The 19,694-nt window shown below is 38.2% G+C and overlaps 1 protein-coding gene across 1 annotated transcript in view; it reads right to left on the bottom strand.

Moving 5' to 3' along the window:
- Positions 1-8,408: 8,408 nt before the first annotated feature.
- LOC310644795 (uncharacterized protein C1orf94) overlaps positions 8,409-19,694 on the bottom strand; it is a gene marked incomplete at both ends in the record, with an annotated part of 37,452 nt that continues 26,166 nt past the window's right edge. The window contains 4 exons of the mRNA XM_083370103.1: positions 8,409-8,487; positions 12,068-12,252; positions 15,118-15,192; positions 17,692-17,861. Of these exons, the coding sequence (XP_083226229.1) occupies positions 8,409-8,487; positions 12,068-12,252; positions 15,118-15,192; positions 17,692-17,861 (509 nt within the window). The remainder of the gene's footprint in view (positions 8,488-12,067; positions 12,253-15,117; positions 15,193-17,691; positions 17,862-19,694) is intronic.

Below are 19,694 nucleotides of genomic sequence, written 5' to 3'. Positions count from 1 at the left end.
AAAGCTAATTCAGGTTATAGTTAGACAGCATTGCTCTCAAAGCAATTTATTCAGTACCAAATCTCCATTTTCTTTTTGTTTTCCACTTCTATTAAGTTATTTGTCTGATTCACCTCTACTGCTTTCAATAATATTCCTTATCTGTTATATATATATATATATATATATATATATATATATATATATATATATATATATATATATATATATATATATATATATATATATATATATATGAAATATGTGGGGGGGAAGCATTCTTGACAACCGCACCAAGATGCTTTGCTTGCAGTGTTTTATTGTGGCAGACATGAACTCCCCCCATAGTGGTAAACACCACACAAAACAAATCTTAAAATAATAACACTAGCAGTCTGAACATTGAGATGGTTTCATTAGATGAAGTTTTGCCATAAACCCATCAGGAATATTGTCATGGTTCCGACAGACAGAGACAAATAAAGCAGAACTCCAAGGCTTGGAAATTCCTCAAAGAACATGCTTATTGATACAAAGTATTGGTACGTCAAAAGTGAAACCAAGTCTGAATAGACACGTACCAATCCTCAGCACACAGTTAAGAAATCCCACCCCTAAAGGTATACAAGCTACTATGTTCCCCAATACATCTTCTTGGCGGGCTTTTCATGAAACACCCCAGCCTGCAGTCTCCAGAGCAGCTGACGATCTTGGTTCCCATGGGAGAAAATCTGTTTAGTCTAGTGAAACACCTGGTAAACCCCCCTCCCCCTTGTACTATGTGTAAACTGAAAATCAGTAGGGAAAATGGCTACAGCCACGCTCATTTTCAAAGTTGACAAATATACTGTAGAATGGGGAAAAGAAGTCTGAACTAAAACAACTGAAATATGTGGGCATGGAGCAGATCGTTTCTTGGTGAAAAGGAATGGATAGAGAGAAGTCAATCAAAATTAAGGATAATTGGACGTAGGCTTTTCATAACTTTCAAAGAAATTCAGGGAGATGATTACTTCAACTAAGGGTTTGACCTAAACTGAATTATTTCAGTTTTCACAGGTTCTTAAAAATATACTGTGATTAGGAGGGAAATTGCTTGAAACAAACAGCCCCCTGGTATAGAGTGTAAGTAATTCACCATGAACTCCTGTTGGTCCCTTGCTTGGCCTTACATATGATAAACAATGACTTCTTTAATCACTACGTATAAACCATAACTTTCAGCAGCCCAACCTCAAATAGGACATATTATGTTTAGATCCTGGTAAGTTGGTATAGGAGATTCATCCCTTGAACTTTTCAAATACCTATTCATTGTATACAGTAGCATTTCTCAACTTTGGCAAATTTAAGCTTTGTGGAATTCAACTTTCAGAATTCCTCAGCCAGCATTGAAGTCCACACACCTTAAACTTGCCCAGGTTGAGGCACATTGGTATACAGATGCATCTGCCTTGGATAAGATATAAGGGGAATTAGAATGCTGCTTTTTAGTATATATTGCACATTGATAAATACCGTGATACAGTTTGCAGCAATTTACATTTAGCCAAATGTGTATATTGTCGTTGTTGCTAGTTGCAAAGTCGTGTCCGACCCATCATGACCCCGTGGACAACCTTCCTCCAGGCCATCCTGTCCTCTACCATCTTCTGGAGTCTATTTAGGCTCATAGCCACCTCATTCTCTGTCGTCCCCTTCTTTTCTTGCCCTCAACCTTTCCCAACATTAGGCTCTTTTCCAGTGAGTCCTTCCTTTTCATTAGGTGGCCAAAGTATTTGAGTCTCAACTTCAGGATCTGGCCTTCTAAAGAGCAGTCAGGGTTGATCTTCTCTAGGGCTGACCTGTTTGATCGCCTTGCAGTCCAAGGAACTTGCAGGAGTCTTCTCCAGCACCATAGTTCAAAGGCTTCAATTCTTTGGCACTCAGCCTTTCTAATGGTCCAAATTTCACAGCCATACATTGCAACTGGGAAGACCATAGCCTTGACTATAGGGACTTTTGTTGGCAGGGTGATGTCTCTGCTTTTTAGTGTGCTGTCTAGATTTGCCATGGCTTTCCTCCCCAGGAGCAAGCATCTTTTAATTTCTTGGCTGCAGTCCCCATCCTTCGGGAGAAGGGCGGTATACAAATAAAATAAATAAATAAATAAATCTGCAGTGATCATGGAGCCAAGGAAAATAAAATCTGTCACTACCTCCATTTCTTCCCCATCTATTTGCCAGGAATTGAGAGGGCCGGATGCCATGATCTTGGTTTTCTTAATGTTTAGTTTCAATCCAACTTTTGCACTCTCCTTCTTCACTCTCAACAACAGGCTCTTTAGTTCCTCTTCATTTTCTGCTATTCGAATGGTATCATCTGCGTATCTTAGGTTGTTGATATTTCTTCCAGCAATCTTAATTCCAACCTTTGATTCATCTAGCCCTGCCTTTCTCATGATGTGCTCTGCATATAGGTTAAACAGGCAGGGTGACAGTATACAGCCTTGTCGGACTCCTTTCCCAATTTTGAACCAATCAGTGGTTCCATGTCCAGTTCTCACTGTTGCTTCTTGATCCACATATAGGTTTCTCAAGAGACAAATAAGATGGTCTGGTATGCCCATCTCTTTAAGGACTTACCACAATTTGTTATGATCCACACAATCAAATGCTTTAGAATAGTCAATGAAGCAGAAGTAGATGTTTTTCTGGAACTCCCTAGCTTTCTCCATGATCCAGTGTACGTTGGCAATTTGATCTCTAGTTCCTCTGCCTCTTTGAAATCCTGCCTGTACTTCTGGTAGTTCTCAATCCACATACTGCTGGAGTCTAGCTTGTAGGATTTTAAGCATAACTTTACTAGCATGTGAAATGAGTGCAATGATGCGATAGTTTGAACATTCTTTGGCACTGCCTTTCTTTGGAATTGGAATGTAAACTGATCTTTTCCAATCCTGTGGCCACTGTTGAGTTTTCCAAATTTGCTGACAAATTGAGTGTAGCACTTTTACTGCATCGTCTTTTAAGATTTTGAATAGCTCAGCTGGAATACTGTCACCTCCACTAGCTTTGTTGTTGCTCAGCTTTCCTAAGGCCCACTTCACTTCACATTCTAGCATGTCTGGCTTGAGGTCAGTGACCACCTCATTGTGGTTATCAGGGACATTAAGCTCATTCTTGTATAGTTCTTCTGTGTAATTTTGCCACATCTTCTTAATCTCTTCTGCCTCTGTTAGGTCCCTGCCATTTTGGTCCTTTATCATGCCCATTTTTGCATGAAACGTTCCCTACATCTCTTCAATTTTCTTGGTCCTCCCTATGCTATTGTTTTATTCTATTTCTTTGCACTGTTCATTTAAGAAGCCATTGTTATCTCTTCTAGTTATTCTCTGGAATTCTGCATTCAATTGGGGGTATCTTTCTTTTTCTCCCTTGTCTTTTGCTTCCCTCCTTCCCTCAGCTATTTGCAAAGCTACCTCAGACAGCCATTTTGCATTCTTGCATTTCTTTCTCTTTTGGATGTTTTTAGTTGCTACTTCTTGTACAGTGTTGTACAGTGTTCTCACTCTGTCCATAGTTCTTCGGGCATTCTGTCTATCAGATCTAATTCCTTAAATCTATTTGTCACCTCTACTGTATATTCATCAGGGATATGATTTAATTCATACCTGAGTGGCCTAGTGCTTTTCCTTACTTTCTTCAGATTAATCCTAAAATTTGCAATGAGAAGCTCATGGTCTGAGCCACAGTCAGCTCCTGGTCTTGTTTTTACTGACTGTATAGACCTTCTCCATCTTTGGCTGCAGAGCACATAGTCAATCTGATTTCTGTGTTGACTGTCTGGTGATGTCCATGTGTAGAGCCGTCTCTTGGGTTGTTGAAAAAGAGTGTTTGCTATGACCATCGTATTCTCTTGACAAAATTCTATCAACCTGTGCCCTGCTTCATAGGGTTTTCATGGCAAAGATACTGGAGTGAGTTGCCATTTCCTTCTCCAGTGGATCACGTTTTGTCAGAACTCTCTCGTATGACCTGTCCGTCTTGGGTGGCCCTACACGGCATAGCTCATAGCTTCATTGAATTATGCAAGCCCCTTCACCATGACAAGGCAGTAATCCATGAAGGGGGTATATTGTCATATGTGTTGAAATATATATCTCAGTTTTCTACATCTTTCAATGTGCATTCTAAGAGAAAACCCTAACCCTATAATATTGTCTTGAGATATCTATTTTCAGAACTTTTTTTAACAAGTGGGCTGATTAAAGGCAGGTCCCAAACTGGTACAAAGTAGAATTGATCAGACAGCCCACTTTTAAAGAAAACATCAGTCTACAACTTCCAGAATTCCATAGTGTCCATTTAGTTATTGTGGTACACTGAAATGGAGGGTATCAAGTTGAGTGCTCTAGATCTACATAATTTGCAGTCGATGTAGCAAACTCCCTATTTGTTTATTTAAAAGTTTATATCATGTAAATTCAAAGGACTGCAGGCCAACAGAGCAGATGGGAATGCAGGAACAAGAATTGCTCTTCTTTTGTTAAGTGATTTTTTTCTTTTCTTTTTTTAAAAAAAGCCTTCCTGCAGGTTGAAAAATGATAGTTTTTATTGGATACTCTAACTTAATGAACTCCTTTGTGGTAAAAGTAATTCAATAATGAATTGGGGTCCTAGTTTGTCATCAAAAGCTTGCTAAAAACAAGAGAGAAGAGAGAAATAGAAATGGAATTCGACTAAATGATTGTTTTATCTCATTTACTTTAATTGTATTACGAATACTGGAGAAACATTGTTAGCACCAGTGTAGAATTTTCCCAGAGTCAGGGAGCAAAAACCAATATGTTTCTGCAGAGAGAATGCTGTACCACAGTTCACTGTAGGAATATCAATATTATTGAGTTTAGTCAGTGGATTTCAAATTGTTTCCCAAGGAACTGAATGGAATTTATCAGAAGCTTCTCAGTGAATGAATCACTCATGTTGTGCTGTAACCAGCAAGAACTGATCCTCTTCAGATCTTGAACACACAAACATACACAGAAACACACACACACTTTATTATATATAAAATCCTGTCAGGTATTACAGACACCAGGCTACAGGAACATCTGGGTTAATACACAAGCACAGCTCAGAAAAGCATTTGGGAACAACACCAGAGGCTCAAAGCAACAGTTGCTTTAATAGAGCAGTAGACCAAGACTTAAGGTCTAAACAGATCAGTCTGAGCATAGCTTGGATTGACTGCAGGAAATCTTATGACTCAATGCCACACATATGGATATGTGAATGCCTAGCATTATACAAAGTCAACAGGGCACTAAAAATCTTCCTCAAGAACTCAATGGGACTGTGCAAGACAACATTGGAATTCAACTTAAGACAGTAACAATCAAATGTAGCATATACCAAGGTGATGCACTGTCCCCGCTGCTGTTTACCTAGGCTTGAACCCCCCTCAGTCAGATAATCACAAAGACTGTGACATAGATACAGCTTGAAGAGTGGAACTACCATCAGCCATCTCCTTTACATGGATGACATAAAACTGTATGCAAAAAATTAATGAGACATCAACTCACTGATCCACCTGACAAAGATCAACAGTGAGGACATCAAGGTGTCATTTGGACTACAGAAATGTAGCCAGATGGTAATCAAGAGAGGGAAAGTAGTTAAGACTGATGGGGTAGAACTATAGCAGACATACATGCCAATGCATGTACCTTGGTATCACATGGGAACTATGGTGAGGGCAAGGAAGAGAGCAATATCTAAGTACCACCAAAGGATGAGACAGGTTCTGAAGAATCAGTTCAATGGAAAGAACAAGTTCCATGCCATCAAGATATATGCTCTGCCAGTCATCAAGATACCCTGTTGGTATAGTGAGCTCGCCAAAAAAGGGTATGGAAACTGTCAATGTGAAGTCCTGGAAGCTCTTCACAATGTACAGAGGTTACCATGCCAAGTCCAACATTCAGAGAATGTACACCAGCTGGAAAGAAGGCACTCAGGGTCTGGTGAGTGTCAAAGTGACTGTCATGTGAAACCTGGAGCATCCAGAAGTGCGTCAGTAAGATGGTACCCAAAGATGAGCTGCTGAGAGAATGCCTGAGGTAACAGCAGATGTGGGAGGAATATCAAGCAAACAAAGTATGATGGCAAGATAAGAGCTGAAGTGGAACTAGTGGGAAATCTACCAGTGGTGGAAAGGGCTGGATTAAAAGAACAAAAACAAGCACTAAGCATCATATGCACAGATGTTGGAGTCTACTACACCAGACAGGACCCAAGGTACAGGCTATGCAGAGAGGCCTCAGAGACAGTTCAACATATAGTGGCAGGGTGTAGCATGCAGGTGTGAACAACATACACTGAATGGCACAACCAAGTAGCTGGCCTTGTATACAGGAACATCTGTACTGAATGTGGGCTAGACCCTCCTAAGTCTTAGATGGGAGATGCTACAAAAAGCTGTGGAGAATAAGAAAGCTAGGATCCTATTGGACTTTCAGATCCAGACAGGTAGGCAGGTACTGGCCAATCAACCAGACATTGTGGTAGTAGACAAGGACTAGAAGACAGTGGTAGTAATAGATGTAGGGGTGCCAAATGATAGCAACATCAGGAAGAAATATGAGAAAGTGGAAAATTACCAGGGGCAGAAGGAGAAACTGGAGAGGATGTGGAAAATCAAGGCCAAAGTGGGTCCCAGTGTTCACAGGGACACTTGGGGGTATGACTCCTAAGCTAGGAGAGTGGCTCCAGCAGATGCTGGAAACATTACAGATCTCTATCCATAAGAGTACAGTGCTACGAACGGCTAAGATCCAGTGCAAAACCCTCAAATTCCCAGTTCTGATAGGATCTGAGATTGAGGAAGACACAGACCACCCATAAGGGACTTTTTCCTTGTAATGTAGAAAGTTGCTGGTGTACATTCTTTAGTAAACAATAAAGTTATATAGATTTTATTTCATTCCAGTAACATAGATATCTCTGATGCAGGTATGTATCTACCTGAGAGAAACAATTTTTAATAAAATTGGACTTTACAGGGAACTACTCTTAAAGACCACCCAAAATTTACAGCTGGCTCAAATGTAGTGGCATAAGCAGTAATAGGAGCCTTTTGGCATGCCCATATGTCTTTGCTGCTATGCAAGCTCCATTGGTTGATTTCTCAGTGCAATTCAAAATGGTGGTTATTACCTATAAAACCCAGTATGGCTTAGGGATGGATATCTGAGGGACCATTTACTTCCAATCATTTCTCCTGGCCATTTCAGCCATCAAGAGTCACTTGACAGCGAAGTGAGTTGCATATAAAGTTCATAAATAATATAACAATCTTACAGGACCAAGCAAATGGGGCTTCTCTGTCATGGCCACCACCCAGCATCCCCAAAAGATAATGGCTGCATTCCCCCAGAGATAAGGAGATTTCCTCATCCCGGGGTTAATGGATTACTGCATTTTTGCTGTTCCTGTTTTGTTTAACATGTTGCTTTTAAAATCGCTTTAGTCCAGGCTGTTTGTGTGGTTTTATGTTTTATCTCTTTTTGTGGATTTATTTTTTTGTCTGGTATGCTATCCAGAGTCTATTACAGTCAGGCAGCTTTTAACAAATTTGAATAAATAAATAAAAATAAATAAATGTAACTATCCCTTTTGGTGTTCAGCATCATCAGACATACATTCTTTTTCCTAGGCTTATCTAGCAAATCTGAATGTTTTCTCCATTTTGATCAGAGAAAGAGGGATGCTAGCAAATTCTGTAGTGCTGCCATTTGTTATCTCAGATGTTACAAATTTATATCAACTGAAAGATTTTTTAAAAGCCATGGTCTAAAACCAGGTACTGATTGAATTCACATATTGCAACAGAGTTTATTGAATATATTACAATGGGCTGGGTCCATTTGTAGCCTTAAACCGTGATTTATAAAAATAACAGATGGTTCGTGCAATGCTTTAAACTAAAATGAAATAAGGAGTATTTTTTGCTTAGCTCAATATGCAATCATATCCAATGAATTGATTATTTTTTCAAATAACAGATGGATACAGTTCTATCCAAAGTTACCAAGAGCATTTGTTGATTTTGTTTTTTAATCAGCCACTTTTATTACAGAAAATTTCAACTTATAAGCAGCAAAGATATTTGTCATTAAAAAAAAACTTTAAAAATATCTGTCTTGTCTTAAAAATATATATTTCTTTGAAAAAGTGCTGAAATGTTTATCCATTCTTGCTAAATAAAATGTTGCTCTTTTGGATGAGTGCCTATCTTTTAGCCCTAAAATTTCACATGTGATTTGGATCTGAGTTCCTTAACTCTGGAGCAAAATGTCCAATTATAAGAATTTTAAAAATATTTCTAAATTGTCCATATTTCAAGGTAAATAACAAAACTAATAAAACAAAATGTTAAATGTTCTAATAATTGTTGCCACCACTTCCATTAGAAGAGAAATAAGGATTTGTCCTGACAGGAGCAGCTGTGGTAGATGTGAACCTGAGGATAAAAGAATGAATTTTAAATAGCAATTTATTGAATAATTAGCAGAACTATTGTTACTGTATATTTAGACCCCATTATGAAACTTTATTGAATAATCTCCTTTAATATTTAATAGTATTCTTATTAGTAGTATGCAAAAATATAAATAAAATAGAAAATGAAACAATAAATTATTATACAAATTAATAAATTATTAAATGAAAACTATTACTAGTAAATGAAAACTACAGGTAGTCCTTGAGGTACGACCTGTCATTTAACAACTGCTCAAAGTTATGACTGACCATCCAAAAGCTACATACAACCCTGTTTCAAAGTTATGATGACTGTAAGCCCTCTTTATAACCAACCACAGGAATGCTGTAGAGCCCCCGCCCCTTATCTTTCTCCTCCCATCCCAACCCACTGACACCCTGTAGCACCTATCTTAACAAGGTCTGCACAGCACTGCAGAAGCTTTCTGCAATGTTCAGCAGCTTCTGCAATCCTGTGCAGACATCATTAAGGTAGTGAAAAGGAGCACTTTGTACTTGGTCCACACGTTGATGACGCGAACACAGTTGCCATTTTGTTGTTGGAACAAAATGGTGGCTGCTTCTGGAATTGCACCATTTGGTCATGCAAAGAAGCAATCCATTCCAACCAGTGCTTTTTTTGTAAGAAAAAAGGTGCCGGAACTCACATCTTGTTAATCTTTTATTTAATATGTGTGTGTGTGTGTGTGTATATATATATATATATATATATATATATATATATATATATATATATATATATATATATATATATATAAAGTTCTTAACATAAATTTAATTTATTGTATTTAAGACAAATGTTCATAGTAAATTTTACACTAAAAATTAAAAAAAGATTTTCAATTCACTAACGATTTTTTAAAATAAAGAAATTATTTACCTTTCTCATGCAGTCAATCACTGTACACACACCCATACACATCAGTTGTGTAATGAAACATAGTGGTTGCCACCTGCAGTAAGTACTTGGTGCACGATCACACAACCAGTCACAAGCCGAGCAGTGCCACAAGCCAAGCAGCGCCATCACAACCAGTGTGGATGAAGTACGCATACATTGGACTCGACACACAAGCAGCCCGCATGCACTGTTTTAATGCTTTTGCTGCCAACCTGCTATGCTCAACAGGGCGATTTAAGTCCATGTGGACCAAACATCAACTTCTCAAAAGTTACTTTTAAAACTTTGAAAATCTGCCCCCAAAAAAGGTGCCGGAACTCCGTTCCAGTGTGTTCTATGACAAAAAAGGCACTGATTCCAACACTCTGGAAGGCCTCAGAGCTCTTCAAATAGTAAATAAGGAGGAGGGTATTTGGCCTGCTGGGGTGAGAGGATCTGGTGAGAGTGAGAAAAGGACTGTGGGTACTCAAGGGGCAGAAAGCAGAGCACAGGGCACCTCAGGGGGCAGGGAAGGCTTTGGGAGAAGCAGGAGAAGTGATCCTGCACCTGTGCTCAGCCTCCAAGGGCCTTCACACACACACACACACAAACACACGAGTCGTCCTATACTCCAGTTAATGGCACACACATTTGTTTAACAATTCATTAAGAAGAGCAGGGATGGGGGAGCGTGTTAGGTGAGATGTTTTACCTAACAACTGTTGTAATATGTGACCATAATGGGCAGGCTCTATTGCAGTCATACCTGTAATAATAATAGTCTCTATTGGTACTAATAATATTGTTAGTATTAGTACTTTACATAGTGTAAAGTCAGCACTTTTAAAGCTATGTTTGGTTGAAGAAACCACAGTGGCCTTGTATACATATTGTGATGACAAATAACGATTGAATGTAAATATCACATTTTTAAAAAAGAATAACTTATTGTGGTTTACTAAGAGAATTAGATCAGGTTTTGGATCAGAATGAGGGGTAAAAGTCATGTTTTAGAAGGAAATCCCAGGTTAGTGGAAAGAGCAGAAGGAATGGAAAGTGACTGAGACATTTAAGGAAATAAAACCAATTAGTGTTCCTGGATACTAATAGCCAATAGCCCTTCCAGAGTGTTTTTAAAAGGCTGTTTTGGAATAATAAATAGGATATAGAGCCACATCTACTTCTCACAACATTTTTGGGTTGTGTATAACAGTAAGGTCATCTCTTCAATATTATGAGTTTAAGAGCAGACAATTCCTGTGGGATCTGCATCCACCTCTTCTATGCCCTATTTAGTTAGATCAATTGTCAACATGATCTTGGGCCAAGAAACACCCAATTTAGAGAGGGCAAGCCATTTTCTGCATGAAACAGGAAACAGAATCAGGGTCATTTCTTCCCCCACCACCCGCCCCCACATACACACTTTTTTTCCCCTCTAATCTTTTTTTCCTATTTTTCCCCCCTGTATTTTCCCATTTGTAATCTTTTCTTATTTGGAGTGCTTTTTAAGGAAAAAGAAAGGGGATTTGCAATGCAAAGCTTCTTTCCTTCTCATTTTTAAAAACTGCCAACTCATCAACACTACTATTGCAATTCTTATTATTTTGTACCAGCAAATTTATCTGAAAGGAAAAGGATAGTTTGTATTTTACTATTGTTTTTTTTTTCACTATTGTTCATTCTGTATGTCTACCTTATTCTGTACACCGCCCCGAGTCCCTCGGGAGAAGGGCGGTTTATAAAAACAAATAAATAAATAAAATAAATAAATAAATAAATAGCGGCAACAACCCGAAGAACTCCACTGCTACTACAGTGACCTTGAAAAAAGCCATAGAGGAAGCTCCTCCTTGTTTCTTCATAAACCCCCTTCATGATCTCCCAAAATCTTTTATTGAAGGTGAAGAAATCCTGAATCCTGCTTCCCTCTCCTTGAAAAGGGATAAAGTATCTATACACAACCATTCTCCCAATTTCAGAATCTATCCTCCATCCCAACTGAATAAATTTCAAACTTGAGTGAAAGATAGCAATCCCTATACTGATCAAAATGAAACAGACATGTTCATCATAATACTACAAAAGCTGGATAATGATTGGATGGGGAAACTGCCAGTCAAAGATTGGTTGCATCATACTGGATTATATTCCAATCAGAGGAGACAGCTGGAGAGAGGAAATTAGGAAGTGCTGGTGGAAGGTTCAGTCAAAACAGTGTTTCTCAACCTTGGCAGATTTCAGATGTGTGGACTCCAACTCCCAGAATCCCCCAGCCAGCCCAGAGGAATGCTCAATGTACTAACTGGGGAATTATATGAATATATCATGTTGGGGAAACAGGTTTAAGAATAAATTTAGGACCCCCAAAAGGCTACAATTGATGGGTTATAGATAATGTTTAGAAATAAGTACATTTGTTTTAAATCCCATTTTCAGTTACCTATGTTATAAAAATCTGGGATTTTTTGTTTTGTTTACTATGTCAATTTTCCTTATGTTCCACAAAGTTAGGTTCCCCTTAATGGTTAAAATAATTTGTAAACTGTCAAAGGGTTTTAGTGGTAATAGCAGAACAAACTGATAATTAAGGACACTCTCCTATCACACACACATGCACACAAATACATTAAAGGAGGAAGTGTGATAAGCTGCCTACCCATAAGAAGCAGAAAATGGATACTGAGGCCCATCCCCTGCCATTGCTGGAGGATCACGGACACTACTAGAAGCTTTGGTTGGATTCCTTTGCTGATAAGAATAACCAGGTTGAACCAAAGGGATGTAGCTGAGGACAGGTGTGTAAGGTGAGCGGAAGATTTGTTGTGGGTTGTAAGGAGTTACCTGTAGAACAGGAAGAAAAATATATGATGTAATGACTGTGTCTATGAATGTAGAAAGATTCCCATTTGATCTGGCCTATCATCCACCCACCCACCCATCTATTTATTTATTTATTTGACCACCCCTCTCACAATATGTGACTCTGAAATATTACCCCAAAGAAAAGCAAATAAAATAAATCCCCCTAAGAGTAAAAAACAACAACAACCTCTCAACAACATCCAAAAATAATCAACATGCAAGTGAGATGGGATGAAAACTACTAGACACATGACAGTACAGGCTTACCTGCCATCCTTTCCCAGCTTGAAAGGATTAGCCAGTGACATCACAGTTACCCAAGAGACTCCTGAGGAAGCTCCTTTCATGTCATTGGTATTTTCCCACTGAAGTGATACCTATTTATTTAATTGCATTTGCATGCTTTCAAACTGCTGGGTGGGCAGGAGAGAGAAGTCACTAGGGCCCATTAGGTGGCCTTATTTCAAACAGGGAACTTGGTGGATACCTACCCTATGTGACTTTGTGGAACAGGTAGAAATATCCTTTACATCCTAACTATACATTTCGTGCTATGGGAAGCATACATTTCATCCCCATAATAACAATCTTGAAATGCAGGATGGGCTAAGAGAGGCAGGCAAACTCTAAAGCATGGGTGTCAAACTCTTGACGTCACGTGACGTGTCGCAACATATCACAACTTTTGTCCCATTACCGGCTATGGGGTGGGCACGGTTTTAGCGTGACGCATGCAGCCCGCAGGCCAGCAGTTTGACACCCCTACTCTAAAGTGATCCAGCAATCTCCACATCAAATAGAGACTTGGATGTGAATGTCCACTTCCTTCTCTTTTCCCTTTGTCCTCAAAGCAATTTGGGAAGATTAGAAATCTCAAGTGAAAAGAATATAATATAAAATAAAATGTTTTCTGGGAGAGTTTTTGCTTCTTTTACCACTGAATACATAGAGAAAATACAATTAAGCCTGGGAAGAAACTTCCCACTTTTACAACCATAAATGGAAAATAGAAAGATCCAGGTGCATCAACTGAAGATACACACATCTGTCTATATCTCGTCCAAATGCATGTTGCCAACTTCTTTGCATTATTCTTCTCAATCAAACCTTTCTCTTTGGGGGGGGGGGAGAGAGAGGGGGAAGGTTGTATGAAACTGTGCCTTTGCCTTTTTCAATTTAATGAAAGTTGCAGTTTTATATGGATGCTGTGTTGAAAGCTGCCTTGCTCTTCAGTTTTCTTCCCCTATGAAGAGGCTTCTGTTTTACAACTTCAATCTCAGAAGTCTCCCAGATTCCCAACTTGGAAGCACACACACACGCACACACATCACTACCACCACCACCCCATTGCAAGGAGGACTTCCCCAAAATTTCTTCAGTTGTTTTTTTTTCCTTTAAAAGTCATTTATAAATCAAATTTCCTTTCATCAAATTAAAAGAATTTTGGGGTGTGTGTGTGTGTGGGGGGAATACACAGGTTGCCCAAGATCTATGTGTGAATTATTGAGGTTGAAGATTTTTTGTCCATTTCAGGAACAAAGCAATACAGAGTCATATATTTGAGTTAGGTAGCCACAATAAATGTTTAATTATTTAGAATTCTTAAATCCAGGGAGAAATGTAAGTTAGCACTTATTTCACTGTTGCCACAAGCCTCCACTTTTGTCCCCTTGTTCTCAGGTTAGTACTTAGAAAATCTACCAGGAGCATGTGGATGGAAATATTTTTCAAAAAGAAAATGAACTAAAAAAATTGAACCATGGTACAATTCCTGCATATATTAATCAAGATATATGCAACACATCTTTCTGGATTATGAAAAATAATACATATTTCCAAGCAGCTCATATATTATCCCTCTTTCATATATTTGGAAGATCTAGACTAAGTTGTTAGCTTTTTTAGGAATGGTAAAAGTGACACAATCTTACATCCTTGCCTTTAAAGTTATAGTTTACATAATGTAATTATTTTATTCCCATCTTTCTTGAGAAGCCCTAACTTCATGGCTTAGGGTTGATTATGCAGAGCATTTTATGAAAGGCCATCTATCTACAGATTCAAAACCTGAAAAAGAAATTTCTTTTGGCAGGGGAAAAGGTCAGATCAAATTGGTGACTATTATATTCATCCATACTTCCATGTATTTTTCTTAGCAACAATAGGGGAGTAGATTGGCATTATAGTGTTTATTTTCTGATTTCCCAGTCTAGTTTCCTGTATAACTTTGGGATTTTCAGTGATCAGCCATCCAGATATTAAACAGGTCAGACCCTGCTTATCTCATACCTGGGTCTCTTAAGAAAGTAGCAATTTCCTTTTATTGAATTAAAGAAATCCCTAAGCATGCAGAAATAGAGCATATTTTTAAATTATATTATTAAAAGCTTCAGAAGATCTAGAAGATGTAAGCAATTCAAGTTATCAGTTGGTTGCAGGAAAGCAAACAAACAAAAATGATAGGAGAATATATTAATATATTTCAGCCTGCAACAGCTGAATGGAACATTGGAATATTGCAGATTTTGGGAAGGGGCAGAAATAAAAGAGCTGTGTTGTAATATGTTCTAAGTAGTTCTCACTTATAGTACATCACTGCTTTAAACTTATTGTCCCAAGATGCTGTATGCATCAAAGGAGTGGCTGGGTGGTTCTCTAACGAGGCATACTCCAAGTATAGGGTGAGCCTTCATATGTCTCTAGGGATTTACTGCCAATGTCCCTCTTCAATTAAAAGATGGTGGTTGAGTGAGAGGGAATGGCTCAAAGCCACAGAGATCTTCTCAGATTTACTTTCCCTCCCCCAATTTATGCCACAGGTGACTTATAGAACTTCCACCATACCTGTCTGGAATAGCACCCTAGTTGAGGATGTAAAGTTTGCTGGTACGGAATCCGTGCCCTTTGCTGATACAAACTCTGTTCAAAATGAATAGGAGAAAAACCATTTATAATATGTAAAGTTCTGAAATTTCTAATCAAAATGCAGCATAATAAACAAAGGAGTAAATAAAGAAGAAACTATTAAGATGATTCTTCAAACATTAGAACAAACCAATCCAATCAAACCAAAAATATTTTAGACTGCCATCCTAGGAAGTGTAGAATAATTTAGAATTCCCCCTCCAAGCTCACAGAGTGATAGCACTCCTCAAAGAGAAAGCTGAAAAATCACCCTCCATTCTCTAAAACCAGTTTTCCAACTATTGGAAAATGAATCAAGGGAAAAGGAGGCAGAACATGAGTTCAATGGGGCATCATAAACAATACTAACCCTCCACCTCATCTTCATTCTGGGGGAATTTAGACAAACCCTTGAGCAGTTATAAATCATTTCCTTTCCATTGCTGACAACGTGAGAGATTTTTATTAAAAGAATACCTAGACAAGGAGGAGTGGGGGAGATTTTTCACTACGTGGCTTTAGAAATCTATGGGATTTTCTTTCATTTTGACATGAATTTAAAATACAGGCAACCACAACTATGGCAAGAAAAACAATTTACAGAGAGCAATATAACAAAATCACCCAGAGAAGTAAGAACTACTTTCTGTAATGAAGAATAAAATAATATGACATTATAAAAAGAGTTACATTGTGAGAAAGAAAGGACATCTTTAATCATTTTGTCTTCATGCCCTTCAAAAGTAAACTATCAACCTCCAAAGATGAACTGTCAGTAGTCTGCAGTGGTACCATTGCTCTAGCCAATGAATCAAAAGTTGATTCATGTATAAAAAATTTATATCATGGGAGCAGACACTATGGCATCTGAATATTGGGACTGTGAAATCCCTGCAAGAAGCAGATTTATAACATTGAAATGAATCAAATATTCTGTGTGTCACTCTCTCCTCTTCATAGGGAGGACATTTCCCATGGTGAGGTGCAAGTCAAGATATCCTCATGTTGACTTGACTTCTCCTCCCTTCACAGACAAGATAAGCAGATTTTTAGACAACATAAAAGTGATTTATTGTTTCTTTTACTGTGTTGTTTTGATTTCTTGGAATTTCCTGGATGATACCTGAACCCACCCTGCTTTTGATACCAGATGCAGTAGGCCAGATGCTGGCTTTAACCTATAAAGTAATATATAGTCTAATACCTTGGTACCTTCAGGACCCCTTGCCTTCTCCAATTATATTTGACCTATTAGCAGTGTATTTTCCCAGAAAAAAAAAAAACATTTGGTAGTGTCCTCTTCCTGGCAAATGCAGACAGGGGATGCTGGACCTGGAGGTTTCTCCACAATGGTCCTGGAATGCTCCTCATTCTTAACATAAGCAGTACTCTACTGAATTGGACACCTAGCATATCTGGTATTGGAGTCGATTCTCACAATGGCCAAGCAAGAGTATAAGAAAGAAAATTGCTTGAATATTTCCAAGTCTGATGGCATGGCAGAAAATTGGGATTGCTCTGGATTCCTAACCACCTCAATTTTCATCACCCTGTCTTGTGTGTCCATCTTTAATATTCCTTATTTGGAAATATTTTTAGGGTTGCAGCTCTTTAATATCTGAAACAGCCAGCTGCAATTGGGAAGAGTGAAGTGAGATCCAGACTTAAATTGGCCCATCCTCAGTAAAAATCTTACCAAGAATAGTAGTTAACCAGTTCTTTAATCCCTGATCTGATCTCCCAGAAGCAGAAGATTGTATCCATAATAATTGAAATTAATATCATGAGTATTGATGTTACTGTAACTTAGTGCAAAGTAATCTATAACCTACTGAAGGCATGTAAGAAATCATACAACCTTCTTTTGTGGAAGATCCATTTCCATTTGCTTCCTAGTGTATGTATCTGAATGAAGGTTTTAGATTGTAGCTAAATTAAGCTATTCTCTTGCATCAGGCAGCATATGCTGTACACTGATGACATCATCATCATCATCATCATCATCATCATCATCATCAGTACCGTACCTCCCAAGAATAGCATAAAACAATGCCATCAAAATTCAGTTCTTTATTTGCTCACATCAAAAAAGCAGAATTTTGCTAAACTAAACTTATGGTACTCTCTCCTTAATGGATATACCCTCTGAGTAGTTATCCTAACTCTCTTGCTCTGTCTCTGCTAAATACAGGACTCAAATTATAGAATTTGAGAAGATTGTCCTGCTATATATAATTCATCCCCATTGGTCTTCCAGAAGACCCATATTTTCACCTATTTCAAGAAGGTCATGAGTATTAGGGCCATCCGTGCTTCAGGGAACAAGCTATTTTAGAGAAAGGATTATATATGGCTTATCTTGCTACTGAACAAATCCTTAATTTTCTTGTGCTTCCAGAATGCCAATAATTCTGATTCCTCTTCTACTTTCCTTCCTTCCAGCTCCATACAGACAGACTTACTGATTCCTTAGAAATAACTCTACTACACAATAAGTATATGTGCCACTATTACCTGATACTGAGGGAAACTTGAGTGGTTGGGAAAAACAGTAGGTGGAGGGTAATTCAAACTCAGCCACATTGGTTGCTTCAATGAGGTAGTAGTTGAAGTTGTTGGAAATCGTGGGGTAAAGACATTCCCGCTGTATTTAAGGTTGTTCTTATCGATAGCTGTTGAAGTTGCTGTGAAAGATACAACAGTGACATGTCCTGGAATACCAGATTCTTGTTTTAGTTTATTTTCTAAATTGTATACGGCAGTGTATTTGCAATACAGATATGTTATGAAAACCAGATAACAACTATTTTCATCTTATATTGATCTCTTTAGAAGAAAGCTCCCATGAGAAACTGTTCTTTCCTCCATTCTTGAGGACAGAAGCTGCCTACTTTTTCCCACACCAGTTGCCTTAGGACCTAGACTTTCTCCAGAACACATGCATTCTTCTCTTCTGCATGATTCCTGCAATTTTGAACTGCCCCTTCATCCTTCCCATGACAAACTAACAGGTTTGATTGCTTCTATGCTCAAACATGGAAGACCAGTTCCTACATTCATCTGTATTGTGGAACATAAAGCGGAACAAAAGCACAGAGTGCATCCTACACTTCTGGTTCCCATTAAAATGCCAGCAGGAGCCTCATGCCCAAGTAAAAAGAAGCCACTTTTTTGATCCATCTCTAGGAGCCCTCACTGCACACCAAGGTATCGTGGTTTTCTGAAAATGTAGCGCTCTTTCCTGAAGTAGGCGTGAACTTCATTTTTTCTTATCAGACTCACTTCCCTTGACCTGGCTCTAAAAGCTAACAAACCAACACTGTAAATCCTCAATTTGCATGAACCAGTCCTAATTCGTTATGTAATACTCCTATTATGATGATGCCCTCCCTTTAATTGTGAAGTCTCCCACTGTGGATACCAATATAGCCATGGACAGGAACGTGTTTCGACACAGATTTTTTTTAAAGCTTTTGTTGTAGAATAAACCCTGCAACATATTTTTATTTCCAAGAAAAGATTTGGGTCCCACAGACTTTTCTGGAAAATTAAAATGCTAGACCGCCACAATTCTAGCTTTTATCTGGAAGAGTATCTGTCTATTCCAATGAACAAACAATCCATTGAGATGGTAGCATTTTGGAGTGACAGGAGAAATTTCACCTGTTTGTCTTTGGATAAATAAGATGATGGCAGTTATTTTTTGAATAGGCACTCCCCCTGAAGCCATTTTGTTTGAGTGCACATGACATGCTCTCAAAATTCCAAATATTCTTACTAGACAAAATGGTTGGGAATTTATGTTTTAACTTCTTTATTGTAGATGAAAATGTTATCTTTGTATTCAATGTTGTATCCAGGATAACTGGTAATCTGAATGCTGGTGAAAGACGACAGATCTCTAGTGCAGAAGATAAAATACTTTCTAGTAAGAATAACATATAAGTATCTTTATATGTTGGAAAGTGCAAGGAAATCTTAGAACCACAGAATGTTTCATATTTTCTATGGTTGATCTTTCCCCTTTTTATCAGGGACCACAACAGCCTTATCACTAGTTCACTCAGAAACCACAAATAAGAGGTTGAAAAGTTCTTCTGTGTAGGAACTTGGAAGATGACTTGAATTTTAAGGGGGAAAAACATGTTACAACAGACTTATGTTAAAGAATCTCTGGAACTGTATTGCTTTCTGTGACAATATAGCCAAAGCATGTCAATCAATAAGACCTTTCTGGGTATAAAAATACTGTAGGATATAAAAAGCATGTAAGAAAGCTAATGGTAGGTGTTTATGAATGCCTCCAACAGACTAGAATAAAAAAAATCTACTGGCACTAATAAAACCAGCATGGAACTAGAAGGAAAATTGGATCCCCTTTTAAAATGTTGAACCAACTAAAGAACACCATCAGGAAAGGCCCCGAGAACAGCTGCTGAAGATCATGAGGTCTGAGAACCCAAAGAATACTTGAAAATGGAATCATTCCTAGACTGTGAAATTTAAGTACTCTGTGG

The sequence above is a fragment of the Vipera ursinii genome (genome assembly GCF_947247035.1).
Source record: "Vipera ursinii genome assembly, chromosome: 9".
Taxonomy (NCBI): Eukaryota; Metazoa; Chordata; class Lepidosauria; order Squamata; family Viperidae; genus Vipera; species Vipera ursinii.
Note: the sequence above shows the minus strand (reverse complement) of the source record. Positions and strands in the feature narration are given on the sequence as shown.